The sequence below is a fragment of the Siphateles boraxobius genome, unplaced genomic scaffold, assembly GCF_051911475.1.
Source record: "Siphateles boraxobius isolate OS27281-9 unplaced genomic scaffold, OSU_SipBor_1 7, whole genome shotgun sequence".
Taxonomy (NCBI): Eukaryota; Metazoa; Chordata; class Actinopteri; order Cypriniformes; family Leuciscidae; genus Siphateles; species Siphateles boraxobius.
Genome location: NW_027509197.1, coordinates 16,094,098 through 16,118,012, shown reverse-complemented (window position 1 = coordinate 16,118,012; position 23,915 = coordinate 16,094,098). Strand labels below are relative to the sequence as shown.

General features: G+C 38.6%; 1 protein-coding gene across 8 annotated transcripts in view; it reads right to left on the bottom strand.

Moving 5' to 3' along the window:
- Positions 1 to 23,558, bottom strand: part of arhgef7a (Rho guanine nucleotide exchange factor (GEF) 7a) — a 35,135-nt gene extending 11,577 nt beyond the window's left edge. For 3 of the 8 annotated variants that reach the window (XM_077217098.1, XM_077217097.1, XM_077217093.1), the window contains exons 1-8: positions 23,173 to 23,558; positions 17,975 to 18,058; positions 11,393 to 11,477; positions 10,260 to 10,393; positions 8,268 to 8,469; positions 8,080 to 8,168; positions 7,811 to 7,905; positions 7,384 to 7,479 (exon numbers count right to left, since the gene is read on the bottom strand). In XM_077217098.1, the coding sequence (XP_077073213.1) occupies positions 7,384 to 7,479; positions 7,811 to 7,905; positions 8,080 to 8,168; positions 8,268 to 8,469; positions 10,260 to 10,393; positions 11,393 to 11,477; positions 17,975 to 18,058; positions 23,173 to 23,337 (950 nt within the window). In that variant the 5' untranslated portion in view covers positions 23,338 to 23,558. Of the gene's footprint in view, positions 1 to 7,383; positions 7,480 to 7,810; positions 7,906 to 8,079; positions 8,169 to 8,267; positions 8,470 to 10,244; positions 10,394 to 11,392; positions 11,478 to 12,242; positions 12,309 to 17,974; positions 18,059 to 23,172 lie in introns of those variants that run through there. The other 5 variants (XM_077217096.1, XM_077217092.1, XM_077217090.1 and 2 more) reach the window with 4 other exon arrangements.
- Between the last annotated feature and the right edge of the window lie 357 nt (positions 23,559 to 23,915).

Here is a 23,915-nt window from a genome sequence, read left to right as displayed (position 1 = left end):
CTTCTTCACGTCTATTGCGATTTCAAAATTCTGGCCGTTGATAACACCTGTAATATCAAAATCGACTGTGGTCGGTAGATCCTTTCCCTATTTAGCCCCCAAACTCTAGAATAGTCTTCTTAGCCTTGTTCAGAAGCAGACACACTCTGTCAGTTTAAATCTAGACTAAAAACACATCCCTTTAACCTGGCATATACAAACACATTATCACATTTCTATTATTCACATCCGATTGCGATTTCGAAACGCCACACGCTGGTGACCCCTGCTGGTCAGAACAGTGTAAATGCAACAAAATCTCAGGCCAAACATGCATAAAAAAAGATATTGCAAACCCATAGCAAATGTTTTATTGAAAGTAAAATCTATCAAATACAATTAACTATTCATCTACTAAGATTAAATATCAAGTGTCTATATATTAGGTGTTCTTTTATCAATTTTCATGGTTTGTTTTGTTTGTTCCATGGATGGCTCAGCTAAACATGCCAATAAGAGACTATTAACTACTATTATTCCTTTTAATTATATAATGTCTCATTAAAACATCTACAAATGTATAAAACTGATCAGAGATCAGGAAAACCCCATAGACACTTGTTCACCGCTGGGTGGCGATCTCAGTGCATCCGCATGATTCATGGGTTCACAGATCATCGGCCTCCAGCGGTGAACCATTGAAATTTAGAAATGTTTAGAAACAGTTATGGCGGCATAAAGCCTCGTTTACTGAAATCACGTGACACGCAGTTTCATACACGCTCTGAACCACTGGTTCAAAACAAAAGATTTGTAAAGTTTTTTTAAGCTTCATGAAGCAGTGTTTTGAAATTGCACATCACTACTTGTTACATCATAAGCAGACTATGCTAATATTAATCTCTCTGTTTATCCCGAGGTTACCGTAGTCAGACGTATCCTGTCGATATCCAGATAAGATGGTGGACCTGCACCTAGACACGACCACAATGCAGCCCTGATTGTCAGCAAAGATCCTGTCAACTAGACAATCCCCTGTGAAGACCTCGTCGACACGACAGCCATCGGCACTAGGGGTGTTTCCTCCGAGGAGGCAAGGGAGGCAGAACCTCCTTAAAAAATTGGATGAGAAGTCCTAATAATCCATATTACAAAAATAAAACAATGCAAATATTACAAAAAGTGAGATTAAAAATCATAGAAATCGCTCATTTTTCTAAAGTAACACTGTCCAACAGAGACAATGGCAGGTAAAGTTACAGCGGAAGTCCTCTCTCGTGCCTCCTCTGAGCCCATTGATTTTTAACAGACCGCCTAAAGTGTGTGGTGGGTTTGATGGTGGTAATTAAGAATGAATGGGGGAAAATCACGTGAGGGGAGGCAATGCCCCCTCCGCGCTATGATTGGATATGATTAGTTTTGGTTGATGCGATAAATCCCACCTCTTGTTTTTGAACGCATTTGCGAATTGGTCTGAATGAACAAGACTAATTAAACAGCAAGTAAACAACTCACCCACTTCGATATCACCGCTTTATGTCACATCAAAATCAAACTTGAAATGGACTGAAAACATGATGTAGGGATTTTTTAGTGAGCAATCAGCTTGGTGAAGTTAAGGGTACATCTTTGTCTGTGATCAGCGTTTACCGAGCATGATAACCGATGAAAATGAGTTGACTATTAAAAAGAATAGCAGAACATCAGTTCAAAAATAAAATATATTGTTTAAATAGTGCCTTCAGTTATCATTTTTGGAATAAATGTAAAAATGCTTAAACTATCTTGATGAGATTTATACTTAGTTTTAATGAATAGAACATTAATTACTTCGGTCTCTCTCTCTCTCTCTCTCTCTCTCTCTCTCTCACTGTGGTGTATATAAAAACTGAGGACTTTTCCTCATTTCAGAACACCACTGATCACCACATATCCTCAGCAAAGACCAAAAGAAACAAACAAGTCTTCTGCACAGACCTATGACCAGCTTCTCCATACTGGCATGATAAACCCGATCATAAAGCAAAAGGAATCGGATGAAATATTTTAATGAAACTGAATTCTGACTTGTGATGCAGCCTGAATCATAATCACACCATCATGTTTGTTCCATTCGTTGGCCAGAGGAGAATCGACTGAGCCTGGTTTATCCTAAGGTTTTTTTTTTCTCCATTCTGTCACCTGATGGAGTTTGGGTTCCTAGGCACTGTCGCCTTTGGCTTGCTTAGTAGGAGACACTTCATATTCAACAATATTCCTGATTTGATTGCACTGACATTAGTGGATGAGAAATGAACTGATCTGGACGATGACATCATTGTTTTTTACAGAACTGCTTTATTAGATGAAAAAAAATTATTTAATAATTGATAATCTTTACTACGAAACTGAATCAACAATGAACTGACCTCAGCTGAACAATGACAATCCTTTCTTTTAGAGTTTCTGTATAGCCAAAAAGAACTGTTTGCATCATTGAATAATTTTCTGCTATCACTATAAAGCTGCTTTGAAACAATCTGTATTGTATAAAGCGCTATACAAATAAAGGTGACTTGACTTAGTGATCAAAAGTGAGAATAAAGACATTTATAATGTTTCAAAAGATTTTTGTTTAAAAAAAATGCTGTTCTTTCTATTCATTAAAGGATCCTGAAAAAAATTGATCAGTGGTTTCACAAAAATATGAAGCAGCACGATAATTTTAACATTGATAAGAAGAAGAAATGTTTCTTGATCACCAAATCAGCATAAAAAATGATTTCTGAAGGGTCATGTGAAAATTCAGCTTTATCACAACAGGAATACATTTTTTTTTTTTCTTCTTTCAAAAACGTTTTTTAAAAATCCTTCCACTGCATAATTTTGAACAGTAGTGTTCAAAGTCTTCACTACTATGTCATTTTTGTTTTTTGCCAACTCTATATTTTAATTTTCTTAAACAAACGAAAATCTATATTAAACGAGCCGTGCACCAATATAGCACAGCCTGAAACGCAGTACTCGTTCCCGTATCTCAGGGAACCAATGATACGCAAGTAACCGAGTACGTTCCCTTTCGATACTTTACTTTTTACTGGGTCGCTAGACGCTGTTATGGGGAAACAATACTCATTTCGCTATGGGCTCAGACGTAAGTTATATTTTGTTTTATTTTATTTAACCTTTATTTAACCAGAAGAAGAACTCATTGAGATTAAAAATCTCTTTTCCAAGAGCGTCCTGGCCAAGACAGGCAGCAGCACATTTAACAAGGTTGCGGACATAAAAACATATAACATATACATAAAACATATGACAATTTATGCTGATAATAAATATCGTGTTACCAGGTCATAAAAATATATATTTTTAAAAATCATATATCATGCATTTCATATATGGCCGCCTATGTCTCTAGTGGAATGAGCTCTTATTCCGATGGGGCATTGTAGGCCCGTTGAAGAGTAGGCTAGTGTAATTGCGTCCACTATCCATCTGGAAATCCACTGCTTCGTGACAGGATGCCCTTTGGTGCGGCCTCCGAAGCATACAAAAAGCATGTGTCCCCCGTGTCTAATAGAGGCAGAACGCTCTATGTATATTCTCAAAGCCCTGACAGGCCAGAGTAAATGCAGCTCTCGTTTATCCGCAGAGGGAGGAAGTGCTGAGAGGGAAATGACCTGTGTTCTGAATGGAGTAGAGAGCACCATAGGTATATAACCATTTTTTTTTTGAGAACGACTTTGCAGTCGTTTGGCCCAAATTCCAAGAGAGTGCCTGTATGTCACCCAAAAGCTTGACAGATGCTAGTGCTAGCAGAAGTATGGTCTATAGCGTCAGCAGTCGCAGGTCGACTGACTGGGCTGGTCTGCGCTCCGAGCTGTGCACCAGGTGGAGAACACAGACCATTTAAGGGCATAAAGGCGTCGTGTGAACGGGGCTCTAGCCTCGGAAATAGTGTTTAAAACTCTCTCGGGGAGGTCCATAGGCTCCCACCAAGAGGCCAAAGGTGCAGTGCCCACAACTGGGGTTGGGGGTGCCAAATTATCCTGTTCGCCTGAGAGAGGAGGTCCCGTCTCAGAGGATGGGCCACTGGGCTGCTGTGAGCAACAGCGTCAGCTCTGAGAACCAAGGTTGGTTCCTCCAGAGAGGGGCCATGAAGAGGACTACATGTTTGCATTCCCCCGATTCGTCTGATGACCTGAGGGATCAGTGCAATCGGGGGAAAAGTGTATAGGAGACGTATAAGGCTGTATAAGAGGGATGTATAACAGGGATGTATAAGGTTATCCCTGCTCTTTTAGAAATAAGTTGGGCAGTGAGAGTTGTCTTCTGCGGCAAAGAGGTCATATTTTGACAACCGTGTGGGGGTGAAGCATACACTCCTCAGAGGGGACGTTGCTTCGAGATAGCATGTCTGCCCCTTGACCAGATGGCACGGCACGTGCGCTACTCTCAGAGAGCGCAGGTACCAGGAGGTGTTTCACCAGCTTGAACAGAAGTTTTGTGGTTAGCCTGCCCTGGGGATTTATGTAAGATACCACTGTCATGCTGTCCAATTGGACCAAGACGTGGTGTCCCTTCAGGTCTGGTAGTAAAGTCTGCAAGGCTCGACAGACTACCAGCATTTCCAGGCAGTTGATGTGCAGCCGACTTTGCTCGTTTGACCAGGAGCCGAAGGCCGGTTTGCCTTTGCACAGAGCTTCCAAACCTGTGCTGGAAGCATCTGTCGAGACCACCTGCCTTCTGGTAACAGTCCCCAGTGCCACGCCAGACTAGAACCAATGAGGATTCCTCCAAGGGGCCAGTGCTGACATGCAGGCCTTGTTCACCTTGATACGTAGGTGTCCGTGACTCCAGGCATTGGCTGGTACTCAAGGTTTCAACCAGTACTGTAGGGGCCGCATGTGCAGCAGACCTAGCTGAAGTACTGGAGATGCAGAGGCAATGAGGCCCGGCATCTTCTGAAAAGACCTGACGGTGGGAGAAGCTCCAATTTTGAAAGGGGCCACGAGCTGCTGAATGGTCAGAGTACGCTCTGACGCGACTGCGCCCCACATTTGGGCAGAGTTGAAGACTGTTCCAGGAACGAAATCCGTTGGCTGAGGGATAGTGAGCTCTTGGCGAAATTGACCCTGAGTCCCAGGCACTCCAAGTGGCTGAGGAGCACGGATCTGTGAGAGTTTAGCTCCGCCTCCGACTGGGCCAAAACGAGCCAGTCGTCAAGATAGTTCAAAATGTGGATTCCCATCTGTCTCAGAGGGGAGAGGGCCGCATCCATGCACTTCATGAAAATGCGAGGAGCCAGGGACAGACCGAACAGCAGGACCGTATACTGATATGCCACTCCCTGAAGGCGAATCTCAAGAATCGTCTGTGATGGTGGGCTATCTGGATGTGAAAGTATGCATCTTTCAGGTCCAGAGAGAAGAACCAGTCCCCTGGGCATATTTGCAAGAGGATCTGTCTCAAAGTAATCATCCTGAACGTCTGTTTCATAAGGGCACGATTCAGGCATCTGAGGTCTAAGATGAGTCTGAGACCGCCATCTTTCTTGGGGACGAGGAAGTAACAGCTGTAAAAGCCAGAGTCGCTCTGTGCTAGCGGGACCGTTTCTACGGCCAGTAAATTCATCACCTCCGTGCGGAGGAACCACGCCGCTGAAGAGGGGGGGGGGGGGGGGGGTATTGTAGAGCGTAACCTCGTTTTATTATCCCCAAAACCCATTCTGACACTCCGGGTGATGGCCTCCCAGGCACTGGACAGCGTGTCAAGGGGTTCTATTAGGTCGAGCAACAGGCCGCTGTCTCCATTGTCTCCAGCACCGGGAACTGAACCAGGTGCTAGGAGACATAAACAAGGCTGTTTGGGGTCCCATTTAATCAGCATTGCGATTCCATTGTTTCTTTGTCTCATGTTAGAGAGAAAGGAAACAATGAAGAACTAGGGGAGGAGCCTGTGAACGCAGCGAGGCGAAACTCGCGCTCTGGTGGTGAGCGAGTCCATCTTAAATGGAGGCGGTTTGCGGGGGCGGGTCTGGCAAGCGATGCGCTTTGCAGTTCTGGAATAATGCTCTATTAGATAGAAATATATTCCATGAGTTCCAATTGATAGTTATAGAGGAGAATGTCGTATCAGAGAGCTGTCAGTGCTGTAACTCAGCTCAGCACTGTCAGTGAATGCAGTGAGGCGAGACTCGCGCTCTCATAGTGAAAGCACTCGTCTTCAATGAACACCGACTTGCGGGGGCGAAGCCAGCAAGTGATTCGTTCAGATGTTCGGCATTTTACAACAAACGCCGGTGAAAAGTGCTCTTTTAGAAGGAATATACTCCATGAGTCTCACCTGAGTCATAGGGGAGAACGTCACGTCATATCCAGCTGAGCTGTAGTCAGCCGAACGCTGTTAGCATTGAACTCGAACTCGCAGCGAACTCGCTCGCTCCTTGCAGAGCACCGGTCTATCAGCTAGATAGCAGATGCCAGCGCTCCGAGTCAGATTAACCGCTTGAGGGCTAATTCAACAGCGAGAAGGCTTCTTCAGCTTAGTCTCGAAGTCCAGTGAAGAGATAGTCATTTTCGCTGAAGGAGAATTGATCTGAGTATCCTATGCCAGATCACCTGCTTTATAGCCAGATGCCACCCCAAATTGGCGCGCTCTGGCGGGCTTCTCTGCCATAGGCTCGTGCAGCTCCGCTGCCTTGCCATTGGTTAGTTTTATTACTCTGTACGAACCAATGGCCATGCAGTTTCACTGCATGATTAAAAAGGCTTCAGAGTTCGGAGAAAAATGAGTTTTCCCCATAACAGCGTCTAGCGACGCAATACGAGTAAAGTGTCGAAAGGGAATTCAAAACATTTTTGCTGAAAAAATCATTTTGCATTTTCCAATCTTGTTAAAATATTTACCACTAGAGGTCAGTGTAAACATTATAAAACTCTAGTGATACTCAAATCCTCTTAAAGGGATAGTTCACCCAAAAATTTTAATTTTGTCATCATTTACTCACCCTCATGTTGTTCCATGTTGGTAATCAGACAGTTGACGGAACACATTGACTTCAATAGTAGGAAAAACAAATACTATGGAAGTGAATGGGTGCCGTCAACTGTCTGGTTAGCATTCTTTAAAATATCGTCTTTTGTGTTCAACAGAAGAAAGCAACTTATACGGGTTTGGAACAACTTGAGGGTGAGTAAATGATGACAAAAAATTTATTTTTGGGTGACCCTTCCCTTTATTGGACCTCAGGTTTACGTTACCGCCCAGGTCTATTTTCATCATCTAGAAGTCGAAACTCGATACATTTGATTGAGTCTCAGTTTCACTAAGTGCTTAGTCCCTCCTCTCGTAAATTACTCAGTGGCTTTTAAGAGAGAGTCCAAGAATCACACGGCCGCTCACGGTTAGATTGAAACTCACTTGGTGCAGTCCTCCAGTGACTGGACAAGAGTCTGCTGGAAAGTGCTGATTTCCTCCAGGTTCCCGAGAATGACACTTACATCTGAGGTGCTCAGTCTATGAGAAACAATGAGAAAAGTCAAAGCTTAAACATTAAGTCTGTACTTCACTCGAATAATGAAAAGACTTCAAAATATGTCAGTACCATTGTTTTGACTTTAAAATGCACATCAGTAATGTTTTATGTCTAAGGCATGTTTATAAAAGCTACTTAAATCTCGTCATTTAACTAAATGCTATTAATGGCTTAATCTAAGCCTTATCTGTGAAACTAGGCCTAAATTTGGCAACCCTAGTAAGAGAAGATAAAATAATGTTAATTTTAAAGCTAAATTGAGTATTTTATTCTTGGGTTTGTGTGTATTTTAGAGCATAGCAAGCGTTTTACTTTTCTGTCATCTGTAGAGGTCTCAGGTAGTTGGTCAAAAGGTTTTGGAGCTCCTTTGAATACTCTGTTTCAGTTTCTAAAATGTTCTGTAGCACCTGAAGACAAACAAACAGCAGCTATTTTTAGACAAGATATTTCTAACATAATGATTACTAATCAGCAGCACACAAATCAACTGAGTCTGATTACTATTTATGCACACAACCTACTAAATTAAGCAAATCAACCTGGTGACACTTCAAAAGGATATTTGATTAAAATGTGCTTACCAGGTTATAGTAGGTCTTACTGATGGCTGTGGTATCAAAACCTTTGGGGGGGCTTTTAAGAGTTCCAGATTTAGGGGACACTGGTTTGTCTGTAAGGCCACATAGATTGTTTTAATACATGTGCACTGTGGATCCAGAGAAAACCGTGTTTATATATTTATAATGGTCTACAGCAAACTGACACATACCTGACCCTTTGATCTCTCTGACATAATTGCTTGGAAACCAGCCTGTCTTGCCGTTGAAGGATCCTTCCCACCAGCCCCCTTCTTCTGTGCGAGTAACAGTGATAATGTCCCCCTTGCTGAAAGAAAGCTCATCCTCATTGGTCTGCTGGAAATTGAAGCGAGCTTTAACCACTAACTGAGCGTTACTGTTCTCCGTCATGTCCTATAAGAGAGAGAGTGCTTATGTTTACATACAGCCTCACTAGTCCGAAAATCAAAACTAACCCATTTACATCAACTGATATGTTTGCACAAGACAGAGTTTCAGGACAGTGCTTCTAAAACCAATAACTTAAGTTACAAACATCAAAAGAAAGATATATTTGCCTTTGCAACTTATCTAAAAATACGCCAACAGAAAAGCTCTTCACATGGACAGAAGTTTTATATACTATTGGTCAAAAGTTTGGAAATTAAGAAATTAATACTTTTATTCAGCATGGATGCATTAAAATGATCAAAAGTTAAATGTTTCTATTTCAAATAAATGCTGTCCTTTTGAACTTTCCATTAATCAAATAACTTTGAAAAAAAATTATCAGAGTTTTCACAAAATCATATTGCAGCACAATGTTTTCAACCTTGATAAGAAGAAATGTTTAAGCACTGAATGATTTCTAAAGGATCATGTGATACTAAAGACTGGATTAATTGGTTCAGCTTTTCCATCACAGGGATAAATTACATTTTAAAATGTTTATTACAAAAGAAAACAATTATTTTCAATTGTAATAATATTTCACAATATAACTGTTTTACTGTATTTTTTGATAATATAAACGCAGCCTTTGTGCGCATATAGGGCCTTTCACACTGAGCGTGATTAAGCGATGCGAATGTACGTCGCGGTGACATTCTTGAATCGAAACAATAGATCCCTATGGAGCTATTCACACTGGGCTCGATCAATCGCAGCACGACAGTTTCTTTTTTCCACCAGTGTATCGATTTTTTCCCCCCATCACCCCGCAATGAAACAAGCCGTCCAATTAGATTTGAGCTTACCCGAGCCGCTGCTTTTACACAAAAGTGTGAGATTGGTGGCGTTAACCCAGAAGAAAAGTATTCCGGAAGAGAGAAGAGAATGGATGTTGAGTGATATCACTAGTGTCTGAGAACAGATTTATTCTTACTCATGTTCTTTATACAGATTATTATTTCTATTAATTTTCCACTGAATTATGTGATCTAAAGAGCTTGAAACAGCGTACAGAGCGCTGTTTTCTTCCGTGTGTCTGTTATGTGTCAGAGAGATTATTCGCTCTAGTGCTGTAATGTCAATCATATTATCTGATCGTAACTCCTGCCCTACCGAACGGCGACGTCATGTTAATATCCTCGTTCTGAGTTCTGCACGGTTCCGCACATAAACAACTCAGAGAAATGTTTTTACAGATGAAACATGAAGCCAAATAAATATACGATTAGAACAATATATGTTCTGTATTTGTTTTTCATGCGGCTTGGGGTATTTTATAACAATAAAGAATGAGAAATGCTTACGTGAGAAATGCTAAGGAGTTCAGTTTATTATAATATAAAACACTACAAATGATGCACATCTGCTCATTACTTAATCAAAATATACTTTAGATAGCAGTCTGAAGTTATTACACGCACTAGATGATGGTTTCTGTGTAATACCAAACTTTATTTATCTTAATTTACTGTTGTATGTTGTGCAGCAGATGAGGTTAAAGCCAAATAGGAAAACCTACAAGATACATACATGAGGAAAAATGTTTTGCATTCAGTATGAAAGCTCCTTTTTTCCTATTAGCTTAGCTTTATCGTGTCGCGTTCAGTGTGAGAGGGCCTTAAGAGACTTCTTTAAAAAAGCATTGAAAAAAATCCCTGACCCCAAACTTTGGAACAGTTGTGCAGATGTTATGCACATATTTTCATTGTGATCTGGTGAGGTTGGTTGAGAGGTCTCACCCCAAAGTTACTCACAAGGCTGCGGAACTGGTTATGGAGCAATTTAGAAGATCGGCCCAGTGAAGACTGGGAGGCCAGCGATTCGAAGGATTTGATCCGGTAGGCGGAAGAGTGACGCGTACATACAGAGTCGCTGCCAATGCCAATATCTACACCAACACAGAGAACACAGAAGAGAATAACAACCACTGGGAACATCTGTAACAGTGTCACACAATATAAGAGGAGCACATTTTAAACTTTAAACATTTAATAACTCTGTACTTTTGGGATATACATGTAAAATGTTTTTTTAAGGAACACCATGTAACTTTTTTGTTCAAAATTAACAAAATTATACATCAAACTCTCTTCCAAAAGGTGTTCGTGTCTTACCCTGATTCACTATGGTAAGCCTATTTTAGGTGTTTATATTTTAGACCTGTCTGGACGGTTTTCACGGAAATTGCAAACATACGTCACTCGCCCATAGGTGAAAAGTTGCTCCGGCTACTTTGACGTGTGTATGGTGTGGGAGTGGCATAAATTAGTTGTCACAAGAAGCGAGAAAGGCTGACTCGAACCTTTGGGGAATCACCCATTAAAAAAAAAAAAAAAACAGAGGAGTCTGCTGGCAAAAAGGGAACGCAACAGAGCTCCTTATAAAACAAGAATCAACATTGGCTTGGCTTTTCAGAGATGACAAAACAGATGGATTTTAAATATTGTAAAAGCGTATTTTATTGAACAGATAAATTGCCATACATAGCTCTCTAACAGAGTTCAATATTAAGCATTATACATTGAGAAGGGTCATTTCATTATGGTGGTTGTTTTTCCAGGATTTATTTATTTATTTTCCAGGAAGTACCGCGTGTCAGTTTGAGATCCTTTCCATCTAAACTGGTTATATCTCTTAAGCCTAGTAGTGAATGTTTTATGAGCAGTAGGATTGCCATATTCATCCTCACAGTCACGCAGAGCCAAAGCACAACCACAAGCACAACCACAATGTTCTTAAATGAACTTCTGCAAAATGCATGCGGTTTTGTATTTTAACCACTAGTGGGCCAAGAGTTACATAGTGTACCTTTAAAAGAATGTTTTAAAAAATTAATTAATTCATATTGTGAAAATCTTAATGGGATAGTTCTAGATACTAGACTTACCTGCAGTCACTTTATTGAGGGCAACCAGTGTAGTGAGGACTCTGCTGAAGTTGTGGCCCTGAAGCAGGTCACCAACCTCAAATGGCTATAGAGAGAGAAAAACAACATATAACATAATCTAAACCACCTACAAGTCAGTTAAAACAGTGAAAGAACCATTTATGACTCTAGCATGTTTCAAGCACATTAAAGGGTTAGTTCACCCAAAAATGTAAATTCTGTCATCATTTACTCAACCTCATGTCATTTCAAACCCATAAGACATTCGTTCATCATCAAAACACCAATGAAGATATTTTAAATTAAATCTTAGAGATTTCTGTCCCTACATTGACAGATAGCAGATGCCCGAACCTGCTAGACGTTCGAGAACAAACCTCATTGGTTCTTACGGAAGCTCAAACCTGATTCATAACACACGAGAATGAACCTCATTGGTTGTCGCATGCTAGAGCTTCTGTTTACCACAACTGATGTGTGTGTTGCTAGAGCTTCTGTTTACCACAACTGATGTGTGCGTTGCTGAATGTTTCAGGACTAAACCGCTCAATTCATATGGATTAGTTTTACGATCTCTTTATGATTTACGTTTGAAGCGTAAAAAGAGTAGTTGCATGGACTTTCAATGGAGAGAAAGAAATCTCTCAGATTTCATTTAAATATCTTCATTTGTGTTTCGAAGATGAACGAAAGTCTTATGTGTTTGGAATGCGAATGTTAGGCTGAGTGAAATGGTAAGCATTATTATATGCTAGACTGTAGCAGCAACAGAAAGGTTCCCAATTTGAATCCAAAGGATCTGTAGCTTGTCTTTAAACTACATCAATTAGGTACATTTTATTTTGCCGACCTGCATGACTTAAGCAGTGGGCAACTGGCATGTTCGCTCTCTAGTCCATTACATCAGGATTTACTTTTTCTGCGATCTAATGGGAGTGACAGGTTGTAATAAATAAATAAATAAATTAAAAAAATAAAAAATATATATATATATATATATATAAAATAATGTGCATGAATAAACTATTTATAATAAAAACTGAAATATTCCATAAAAAAGTAAGAATCTTAACTTCATGGTGACAGTAGATGTAAACATCTTATGTAAATAAAGGCATGTAAATCAGGCCAAATATAGGCTAGAAGTAAATGACATCATGAAACAACATTAGAATAATTCATCATAAGCAAAAATATATCATGAGTTTAGTGAGCTCGCAATTTCCAGCTTACAGTTGACAAAATGTAATATTATTCCACCTTAACCACAGTGGAGCAATTTTGTAGCTGCCTTAATAAACATACCAAGATTTATCCCACAACTATTTACAAAACGGTCAAACATGTCAAAACCAACGGTGTTGACATGTTAAAGATGTGACCACAGAGACTTCAACATTGTTTTTTTATAAAATAAGAAAAAATATATATATAAAACTTCCAGGACTGTGTGTCCTACTGTGGGATCCACAATGAGTAGGAGATAGGAAAGTGTTGCTCAGAGTTAAAGATCCTGCTGACATTGCCTGATTTATTCAGAGTTGATGCAAAGTGAGGACACAACTTTGATAGGCATTTTTTATTGGAAAATATAAATTTAAGATTTACTTTTTGTATTGTTTGATATATTACAGATCTTTGCCTTTCAATTTAAATTTATATTTTTGAATTTGTTACATTTTTTAAACACTTTGTTTGGCAGTTTTACATTGTGACCTCATGCTTAGGACAAGTTCAATTGCATGCATTTTCCAAGTATAGATCATGCATTTAAAATAATTGCTTTTATTTTTGAATAATGTTTTTGTATTAATTTCCTGAGTGTACAGATTTTCTTTAGATGTAACTTAAGTATTTTTATTTTGATGAATTTCTTCATTTTTAGCATAAAGGGCTTTTGTGTGTACAATCAAATATAGTATTAGATAGATATACAATCAAATAGTCCACATTCAGCATCTATGCAGACATTCATCAGTCATTTGTCATGTGTGCTGTTCGTTCCTCTGATCTGGTGGTGTGGTTAGCTAAGGGTCACTGATGTCTCTTTGCTTATGAAGTGAGAAATCTGATTTGTTCAGCTCTAGATGGTCTGTCCTGTGTTGCTCTTTTGCAGTATTAAAACTGTTTGATTGACAGTTATGTGTACTTCTGTGAATGGACAGTGGCTGTATGCATGTGAACTTCAGTGGGTGTAAAATCTCAGCTTCCGCTTTACTTTCCGCTCTGATTACAGTTTATGCCCAGAGAGAAGCAAAAAAAACTGTGTGTGTGTGTGTGTGTGTGTGTGTGTGTGTGTGTGTGTGTGTGTGTGTGTGTGTGTGTGTGTGTGTGTGTGTGTGTGTGTGTGTGTGTGTGTGTGTGTGTGTGTATAAGTGGGCAATACATCATCTTGAGCGCATTGGCTTTCAAAGCAATGCTGCTCCATCAATGCTTTACTACATCACCGTAGGAACATATCTCTTTGGAAAATAATGCTCTACTTGCTTCTAAAGCTACCATATAAGAATATCAATAATCGGTTTTATGGAAATTATTTTATGTTCTCCTATAATTCCATGGAAAATGTATTTTTAGAAATAAATTAAAAAGCAAATCACACCTGAACCACACTTAAAAAGCAGTTTCAGAAACAAGTTTATGATGCAAGTTTGGGGACAGTAAGATGGAAAAAGAAAAAAGAGAAAGTAATCATTTTATTCAGCAAGGATGCAATAAATTGATCAAAAGTGAAATTTATAATGTTACAAAAGATTTATATTTCAAATAAACGTCGTTCTTTTGAAATCCTGAAATAAATATATCACGGTTTCCAAAAAATTATGATAATAAGAAATGTTTCTTTAGCAGCAAATCAGCACATTAGAATGATTTCTGAAGGATGTGACACTGAAGACGGGAGTAATGATGCTGAAAATTCAGCTTTGCCATCACAGGAATTAATTATATTTTAAAATATAGCCTAATAAAATAGAAAATATTTTGAAAATATCTACAGCCTTGGTGAGCTTAAGAGACTTTCAAAAACATTAAAAAAAATGTTTGAAAAGTAGCAACACAATAAGAGCCACTGTGTTTTTAAAACATGACTTACTCTGTCATATTTATAATATAACTGTTTCAAGAGTTTAATAAGGGGATGCCTGACTTTGTCACACATTATCATATCTTTTGGCTTGCTTCCATCATATTGCAAAACAAACAAATACAAATTAATAAATAAAATTAATTAAAATCTTTTAAAGTACTTATAGGGGTCATCGGATGCAAAATTCACTTTTATATGGTGTTTGCATATAAAATTGTCTTTGCAGTATGTGGACACAACCACCATACAATGAAAGAAATCCATTCACTCCTTTTTTTAACCCTCAAAAAGACTAAACACTCTCAATAATCAAGCCGTTCTGATTTTCTGAGCAATATGATGTCATATTGCTCATGCCAGAGAATGTCTAATAGAAGAGAATTGGCACTGTCTGGTTACTTCCGGTTTCTGGACTGGCTGCATAGTAACACGTCTCTGTCCATGTGGGGCCGCTCGCAGGCGAGTGCAGAATGAATGAGAGTCTATGGGGTTTCACCCCCAGAAATCCACTTTTCTCAGGATGTAATTTTTTGTCAAGTAATTTGAAAGTTGCATTCAAAGGGGGGGCTAAGGTAATACACTCAGCTGAAAATTGCATTTTTAAGTTCACCTATCTGATCTAAAAATTCGTTCAAAAATGTGATGACGTCACACAATAGCAGAATGCTAGCGTGTTCCGGCCAACAACAACCTAACCTGTAAGAAATCGAAAGGACATAAGTCCTCGTTCATTCGACTTTTGGACTATAATCTATATTGAACTTGCGGAATCGACAATAAAATCTACGTTGATTCAACGACAAGCAGGAGAAAGGGATACATTTAGCCGTCTAGCTCCATAGACTCCCATTCATTCTGCACTCGCCCGCGATCACCTCCAGTGGAATTATAATGGAACTGCAACCAAGATGATATACAATGGGGGTAATAGGAAGTGCCAAGGCTATCCGTTAGACGGCTCTGCTCATGCTCCGCCCACGACCACTGACGGACTGTCCCATTTTAGTATATTTCTGCCCTCTGCCATTTGTATACTTTCCGCCAGCAGGTTGCCATGGCAGCACTTTACAGAGAGGGGTGGGGTGAGCAGTTGCCCATTATCATTTAAAGAGACATGCACCGAAACGGTTGCTGTGAACAGAGCTGTTTTTGAGGAGGTAAAAAGGGTGTTGTTTTACACAACAATTGAGAAATTTTTACCAAAATATATTACAAACTTTACACAAGACCCTAAAGAATCATACCAACTTGTGGAAAATGGGCATCCAATGACCCCTTTAAATAACTAGATTAGAATGATGTATTTGGTTTTGGCTGTACATGAAAACAAAACGATTTGGCCCTAATGTGGTGTGATTCCATCCATTAAGAGTAAAATCAAACATTAAAAACAATAGGAATTGCAAGATGGAGTCCTAAGAATATAAATTATATCCAGACTGCAGATCTGAAAATGTCATCATGTAGTTAAGCATGAGATCACATCATCACAGCTGAATGGGTTCATGCAATGCTTCATGGTGAAGAAGCTTCAGAAGAGGCTGTTCAGAGTAAACTGGACACTGAGCAGATTGGTGAAAATCCCCTAAATAACAAATTTAGAACAAGGGTATAAGCTTTCATCCAGTGAGGTCAAAATAGTCCTACTTTAATACAAAAAAGTGCAAATCAAACTCTCAGAAGATTAAAAAAGCCTTCTTTCAATCAGGCCTATAGTTGTATCATATAACGTATATGATGTAAATCATGGGATGAGGGTTGTCATCCGGGAATGTGCACACAAATCATGGAGTGGCAGACACTCCTGAGGCATAATGACAATAACATGTCCTTGCAATTTCTGTGACAAGCGCTCACTGCTGTAATGTTTCACACAAAATCCTAAAAATAAGTGTTTACTAACAGCTTATTTCTATTCCACAATTTGCTTGCTGTGATGACAGGGTTGATCCCCAATAGAGCCTTGGGCATTGCAAGGTCAACCGGACACCTTTTAAGAGGTCAGAGAGGAGCAAATTACTTTACTTTTACAGAGGTGTAACAGCAAACACAAAAGCCAGAACACTCAATATGAGAAAACTCAATTAAGCACAAGGTGATTAAAAATAAAGATTGACCTAAAGCCACATATACATTCAATGTCTTCAGGATTACTAGAAAGCTACAAGCATGTGAGTTTTTACATTTAGAGCTAAACTTAAAAGTTCTTAAAAGAACTATGTTATTGTATGAAGAACATTTTATTGATCTAAAGAACCCTTTTCCACTATAAAGAACCGTTTGTGCAATGGAAAGATTCCATGGATGTTAAAGGTTCTTCATGAAACAATGGATGCAATAAATAACCTTTATTTTTAAGAAATTAAAGTATATGTATGCAAACAAACTCTAAGATGAATTCATTAACAGAATCACTGGCAGAACATTTAGGCCTACATCTCTAGACATTTACACCTGGTGCAGAAGCAATCTCAGATTTACAATCACAGACACACAACATTAATCACAAAGATGGAGAATGATACCTACCCGAACTTGAGAAAATCTATTTTAAGATATTGTCAGTACATGTTTAGACAATGCTTTTGACATTATGCGTCTACCAAGAGCTCCATATGTGACGTGGGCCTCAACCTCACCACACTTGACAATACATTAAGGATGAACTGAACCATCTGTTCCTTAATAAATGCGCATAGATCAAAATCCTACTAGCCCTTTGTATGTTTTTCTCTGTGCATATTTGTTAAAACTGGCATGTTAATAACCATTTTTAACTAATCAAGCCATTAAACGGTCTAGACCGTGTAGTGTACAGAAAAAAATTATTAGAAAAAAGACACTAGGCTATTTCAGATATATTTTAATTTTCATTATAATATTATCAATACTACATATTATAAATAGTTTTAGACTACAATAGCATTAACAAATAAAATAATTTAAATTAATTGAATACAGCATGGGCCAAAAACATTCTGTACACATTAATATTTGTCTTCATTATATTGGGGGTAGGCCTACTTGGCGTAAAAAAGTTTTTTAAACACATCATAAAAGTCACTTCTTTTAAACTTAAAGCAGAAAACAAAGCTTCTATCAAAGAATATTTACCAATAACTCAAATTCATGCAGACTCAATTGAAACAGACAAACTGTACATCAATGGACAAAGCAACGCCATTCATATCTGACACAGCGCACAATGTCGATGCTGTAGTGCACAGCATCACCCGCAAAATCTAGATATTTTGTTGACAATGCGTACAATAGCCCCCAAATAAACCCTAGAGACTTTTTAAGAACATTACAAAGCTTTTGTCACATCAGACTACGGCAATGAATCGATGTGCAGGGGGGCATGATCTCATTCACACCGGTCCAGAGTTGCGTCTCCTCTGTCAACTGCACGTCTCTTTTGTTGATTGTATTCATTGTGGCGCCAATGCAGCAACATACAGTACAGTCAAAATAGCATAAATACACCAACTTACCTCGACGCGAAACACCGCGCAGCCCTTCAGAAACTCCGTGATGTTGCTCAAGCACTCGCTGTCGTTCTTGGGATCTTGAAATATCTGAAGAAAACGGGAAGAGTAGTTGCAAAGTGTGAACGCTTTGGGAGTGAAGGACTGTCAGGTATCCTGCACGAGAGTCCACGGGCTAACTAACTGACTGACTGACTGACTACAACTACATATACATCGCGACTTAAACAGCACCGTGGAAGTGGACAGCAGGAGGAGGAAGTGACGTTTTCAGATGGACGCCGAACGAACACAATGGGACGAACGGGACGTGAACAACACACCCCTGTCCCCTGCTCTGGCGGGGGAAATCAAAACCGATCTGTCTTTCAGTTAAGGTCTTTTGAGAGGCAAAAGAGGATAATGTAAATCAAAACATTCTTACAACAGTTAAAACATCACATTTTTGGTTCTGGCGTAGTATTCGCTGCTAAGTTTTTTTGAGGGGGAAAAAGTGTCTTGGTCAAATTCAAAATCGACGAAACCCCAAAATGAATGTCAGTCATGGGATTTGTTGTATACTGCAGCAAGAAAGCACATGTTGTCAAAGTGTTGTAAGCAGCTCACTAGAGACAAGCTGCAAAAGGGAAAACACGTGGTGGATTGCCACTGAATGGTGTCTGGGCTGGGGTGGAAACAGAAGGAATGAAGTCAATATGTTCTGTAAATGTAAAAATGTTTAAATAAATAAAATACTTGAAGGACCATTTTTGCACTGATTGATTTGGCACTATGTTGTTGAAACCTTCTTAAGAACCGTTAGGTACCCTTTTGAAAATAGCTTGAATATCTTATTGTGTAATGTTACCTCAAGACATTTCTCCCTAATGGGGTAACTGTTTTTTGAGTTCTTTCAAGAGCTGCAGTAGGCTCCATTTTGTAAGTTCCCTGGAGACCTTATGCCCAGAGGTTCTCCACCAGTGTGGCAATCTGTTTCTTTTCATTTTTACAGTGCAAAATTATCAGATTCCACAGGGAGTGGAAGCAATCTTTGTTCATTTTTTCATGGGAAGCGTCTGCCAACCACCCATCCTTATGTGAAATAATATTGATATGAATAACAGTATTTACAAAAGAATTCAGTGCAATATCTTTAGTTTAAGCCTGTAGTTTATCAACCCTCTTTTAAGGCCCGTTCTTTCTGTTATATGTTGTTTCCCTAAATCGATTAGAATCCAAATAACAAATGTATTTCTTTATAACAAATTGTAGTTTTTTTTAACAATTACATGTGAATTTACATTTAGACTTACAGTTTCAGAGAAACACAAACACATTTCATCAAATAATTAGAAAATAGTTAGCTCTCCCAAAAATAAAAATTGTCCTTTACTCACCCTCATGTCGTTCTAAACCTGCACTACATTGTTCATCTTCGAGACACAAATGAAGATTTTTTTTTTAAACCAAAGAATTCTTAAGACATGGTGCGTAGTGGAATTATATCTGTCCATCCATTGAAAGTCCATTGACCCCAAAATGCTTTAAAAGTTCATAAAGACTTTGTAAATGAAAGCCATATTAATCAAATAGTTTAATCACAATCTACTTTGAATCCTCAAAGTTGTGGTTGCTTGGACTTTCAGGGACAGAAGTCTCTCATGTTTCATTAAAAAATATCTTCATTTGAATTCTAAAGATTGAGGAGAGTCGTGTGTGTTTGCTTTTAACTCAAAATATTTAACCTAAAACTGCAAAATTTAGCCTAATTAAACATGTAGGCCAATAGAGGCGACATTAACATTGGCATGGCATGGCATCTTACGGTGGCACATCCGGTTATCATTGGCATGTGCCAGTGGATAGCCACTGACATTGTCTCTTTTTTTATAAGTTGTACAATGTATTTCAATACATATTGCACTGTAAATACACAGTTGTTTTGATAACTCGCATAATAACACAAAATATTTTTTTGTTGTTATATTTGCATATGATTGACAGTTAAGCTGTGTCATTTGGATTTATAAACTATATTTAGATTGGTGGCCACAACTAAAAAAAACTTTCTAATTAAAGTGGCACCAAACCAGCAGGGGTATGTGCCACAACAACCTGACACTTACCTAAAGCTAGTTTAAAAGTTTAAAGCTAGTCTAACTGATTTCAGTTAGGCCTATTTCATGTAATTGTAAACTAGCTTTAGAGAAAATGCCACAAACCATTATAAAGGGACACCATTCCAAAATGTATTATGAAAACTAGCATCAACCACTCAGAAGTTTGGTGGACCTTGACAATGGCTCTTCACATTCACAGAGTAATGCAGCTCTATAGATACTATATTAAACTGGATGTCTGTTATAATGTGCCTACAGCAAATATTCAGGCATCTCCAGAAGGAATGCATGTTGTTACTGTTTATAAAAAAAAAGTTTTATTTCTTATTAAATCATTTCATAAAATTCATTGTGGAATTTTAAAGTCATAGATCATATAATCACTAAGCACATATTAAATTTTAGGCCTATCAATATTTATTTAGATCCGTGTCAGACTCGGATTACTTGTTTTTGCTACAGTATAAATCACAAAAAAATACTAAATACACAACCTGTGGATCTTCCTCAACTGTCGTAAGGTTTGGTTTATCTTGTGCTGGCCAATGTTTCGCTTACTTATACTGACACCTACCGGCATGCATACAGCAGCATGCAAACATAAAGCTTTACAGTAACGGATGCGACTGTTAATGCGGTATTCGTAGTGACCCATGATAGATTTATTTGGTGTTTTTTCTAGAATGGGGAGTTTGCGTGATCAACAAAATACCATAGCACTGGTATATTACATAAAATTCAGGATCATGGACGTGCCTCTGAAATACAGGTGTGCCACAAACTGACTACAGGTTGGAAAAATATTATCGATTTGTAAATATGTTTAGTTTATTTTATAATTTTTTTTATTATTAATTAGGCTATTTATTTAAGATTTTGTGCCACAATTACGACAGTATAACTGCTCCAACTCATCTATCAGTCACTACTGGAGGAGCCACAACATATGGCGACATGTTCCGCAACATTGTCAATAGAACATGATGCAATCATTCGGCACATCATAAGTTATAGTGAAAAAAAAAACATAATTTACCAGCCCCATCGAAGAAATCAGGACAGAAGTGGTTGAAAGTGGAAAAAAGAGATGTAACCCTCGTCTATTTGTGAACCAATCGACCAAAACGCATCTTAATACCAGGTGTTAACAGGGCCTTAGATGGCAAGGAGCAACAGTAAGAGCTTTAAGTTATTGTTAAGGCAACTGTCTAGATTGCAAGTTGATTTGCTGAAAGATGTTCACAAATGTTCGTATCAGCAAATCAAATTGCAATGTCAATACATCTTTCCTTCTTTGCAGTGTCATCCTATTAAGAGCTGCAAAGGATACCAAAGACGGCACTATAGGAAATGGATACTTCCTTTTAAGTCAGGGAGCCTAACAGCTGAAGCTAGGATATATTTACGTTTTGTAGTGAGTTGTCAGCATGCCTTATGTTTGAATACCTTCAAGAGTTCTTTGAAATGGTTTCTGTTCTTTTAGAGCTAAAACATGGGGTAACGAATCTAGAAATGGCAGTAATTGATCATTGCAGTCCGAGTCTGATTTTGAGAAAAATCTGACCTGAAAGAGTTAAACAGTCCTGTTCTCATTATTGCTCAGCGAATTGACCAGAAGAACCGAGTGTCTGAGATAATTTTGTTCAATTATTGATCAGTTTCATATTTTGATATAGTCACAAATACTTCGATAGATATTTGGATCATTATGTACTGATGATAGGCAGTGACATGAATAATACAAGTAATATTTAAAAAAAAATATATATATATATTTTTGGATTAAATGACAATTGCATTTAACAGGTTAGTTCTGTTGCACTCTGACTGGTCACATGGACAGTCCCGACAGAAACATGATTCTGCTGCCTGCACACCATCTAGAAAAGGGTCAAGTGCACTAATGTTTATTTTTCCACTTTAAATATGCAAACTTTAGATTTATTTTTTCACATAGCCCTCTTGCTGGGAAATACACCTGCTATAAACATCCTATTATGCTCACAGTCTGAGTGTGAAATTTGGTAAGAAAACCAGATGGCGCTTCAAAAGAGGTTATTGCTGTCATAGATTGTTAGTCATTGTCAGAGCTGACCCTGAATATGACTGATTTCATAAAACGCAACCCCCTCTGTATATACCAAACCAAGAAGGACAGACTCCATGCATTATTTATGGATAAGATGAACAGCTTTAGAAAACATGCTGGATATCATTATACTTGATTGCTTATGTGCTGACTACCTGATTTTAATTATAAAAAAGAATACAATTCTGTACCTGCTGAGAGGCCTTACAGGCATATTAAATAACTATATATTTGCATTTGCCCTCAGGCATTTTATTCAGTGGAATATTTTGTTTTTACTCTGATACTATGAACTGTTTTTAATTTATTGTGTGATTTAATGTTATTGCAATGTTTTTACTTCTGTGCAATTTAGTTGAGATAAGAAAAAACGTGTGTTGTTGAACTATAGTTGAATGAATGTCATTTGGTGTGATTTTTCCGAATTGCATTGCATTGGAAAGAAGCAGATGCAAATGGGAATTTAAAAAAAACACTGTATCTTTAAATATAATCCTTTTTGTCAATTAACTGTCTATGGCTGCCAATTTCCCATGTAAGCAATATAAACAGGGATCCATAGCTAACCTTGATCATACCTAATAGATTAATGCTGTTCATACTCAGCCATGTAATGCGATTTGCACGCGCTTATCCTCAGGTTTCCATAACGTATAGCTACAAACTGTGCTCTTACACACACTCGGTTAATATATATGTTTTACTGGTTTCCTGTGAAATATGACAGTCAAAAGTAAACGTTTAGTTTAGTATAAATCTCACAATAAAATCGACGACTGCCAATGTTGTTGCCTGGAGTAACAGCAGCACTAGCGCGCGCTGTACGCCACAACCGACCCTCTGCATGGGCTGCGTTTACATTCATATTGAGAATTAAACATCTGTTTTGACCTACAAAATATTACACTATATTGGCCACTTGTGCGATAACACATATCCACGCGTGTGTAGGGTGAAGATTACAGGTAAAAATGAACACTGAAACACGGTGCGCCAAAGGGAGGGTGCGCGCTTACTTTATCAGTAGTGCCTGGACGCAGCCGCTCCAGCAGCCTGCACAGGACAACCCCATCCTTTAGCGAAGACTGCAGATATCCATCGGGGTCCGAAATGGTCTTTTTTGGTGATTCCAAAACCCCGAGCGTGATGAGCCAAGTAACCGTTTGTTCCGCCGGATTCATCACCACACCAGCAAGGTCGATGCTCTTAGTATTATGATTATAATGGGGGGGGGGGGGGGGGGGGGGGATAGGCTGTCTATTATCCACCAGTCGTTGAACTGGGAACCATTTTCTCTAAAACGTTTTATTTGTGGGATGGCGCATTGTATGGCGCTCCATGGAGATGAGTAATGCTATCGCTTCGCTCCCATTTCCTTTATTACGACAAGCTGTCAAACGCCTTTCACTGGAATATAGTCAGCGCACAAAACCTGCATCTTCCGGCAGATGACATCACAGCACAGACAGCCGTTTGTGACCAGTCTGCTTCGCATCCTGCTTTGCATGTGGAGTGTACTGCATTCACCTGCTCTTTGCATGATAAATGTGTCATAACAGAGAGATATTTTTGCATTTGTTTGGAGACCTATTATGAGAGATTAGAGAGAGGGAGCGTTTAAATGAAAGGATATTGTAAAATAGTTCTAGGCTACACTGTGGGAGGTTGAAAGCATGAACGTAGCCCAGACTATATATATATATATATATATATATATATATATATATATATATATTTTATTTTTTATTTATTTTTTTAT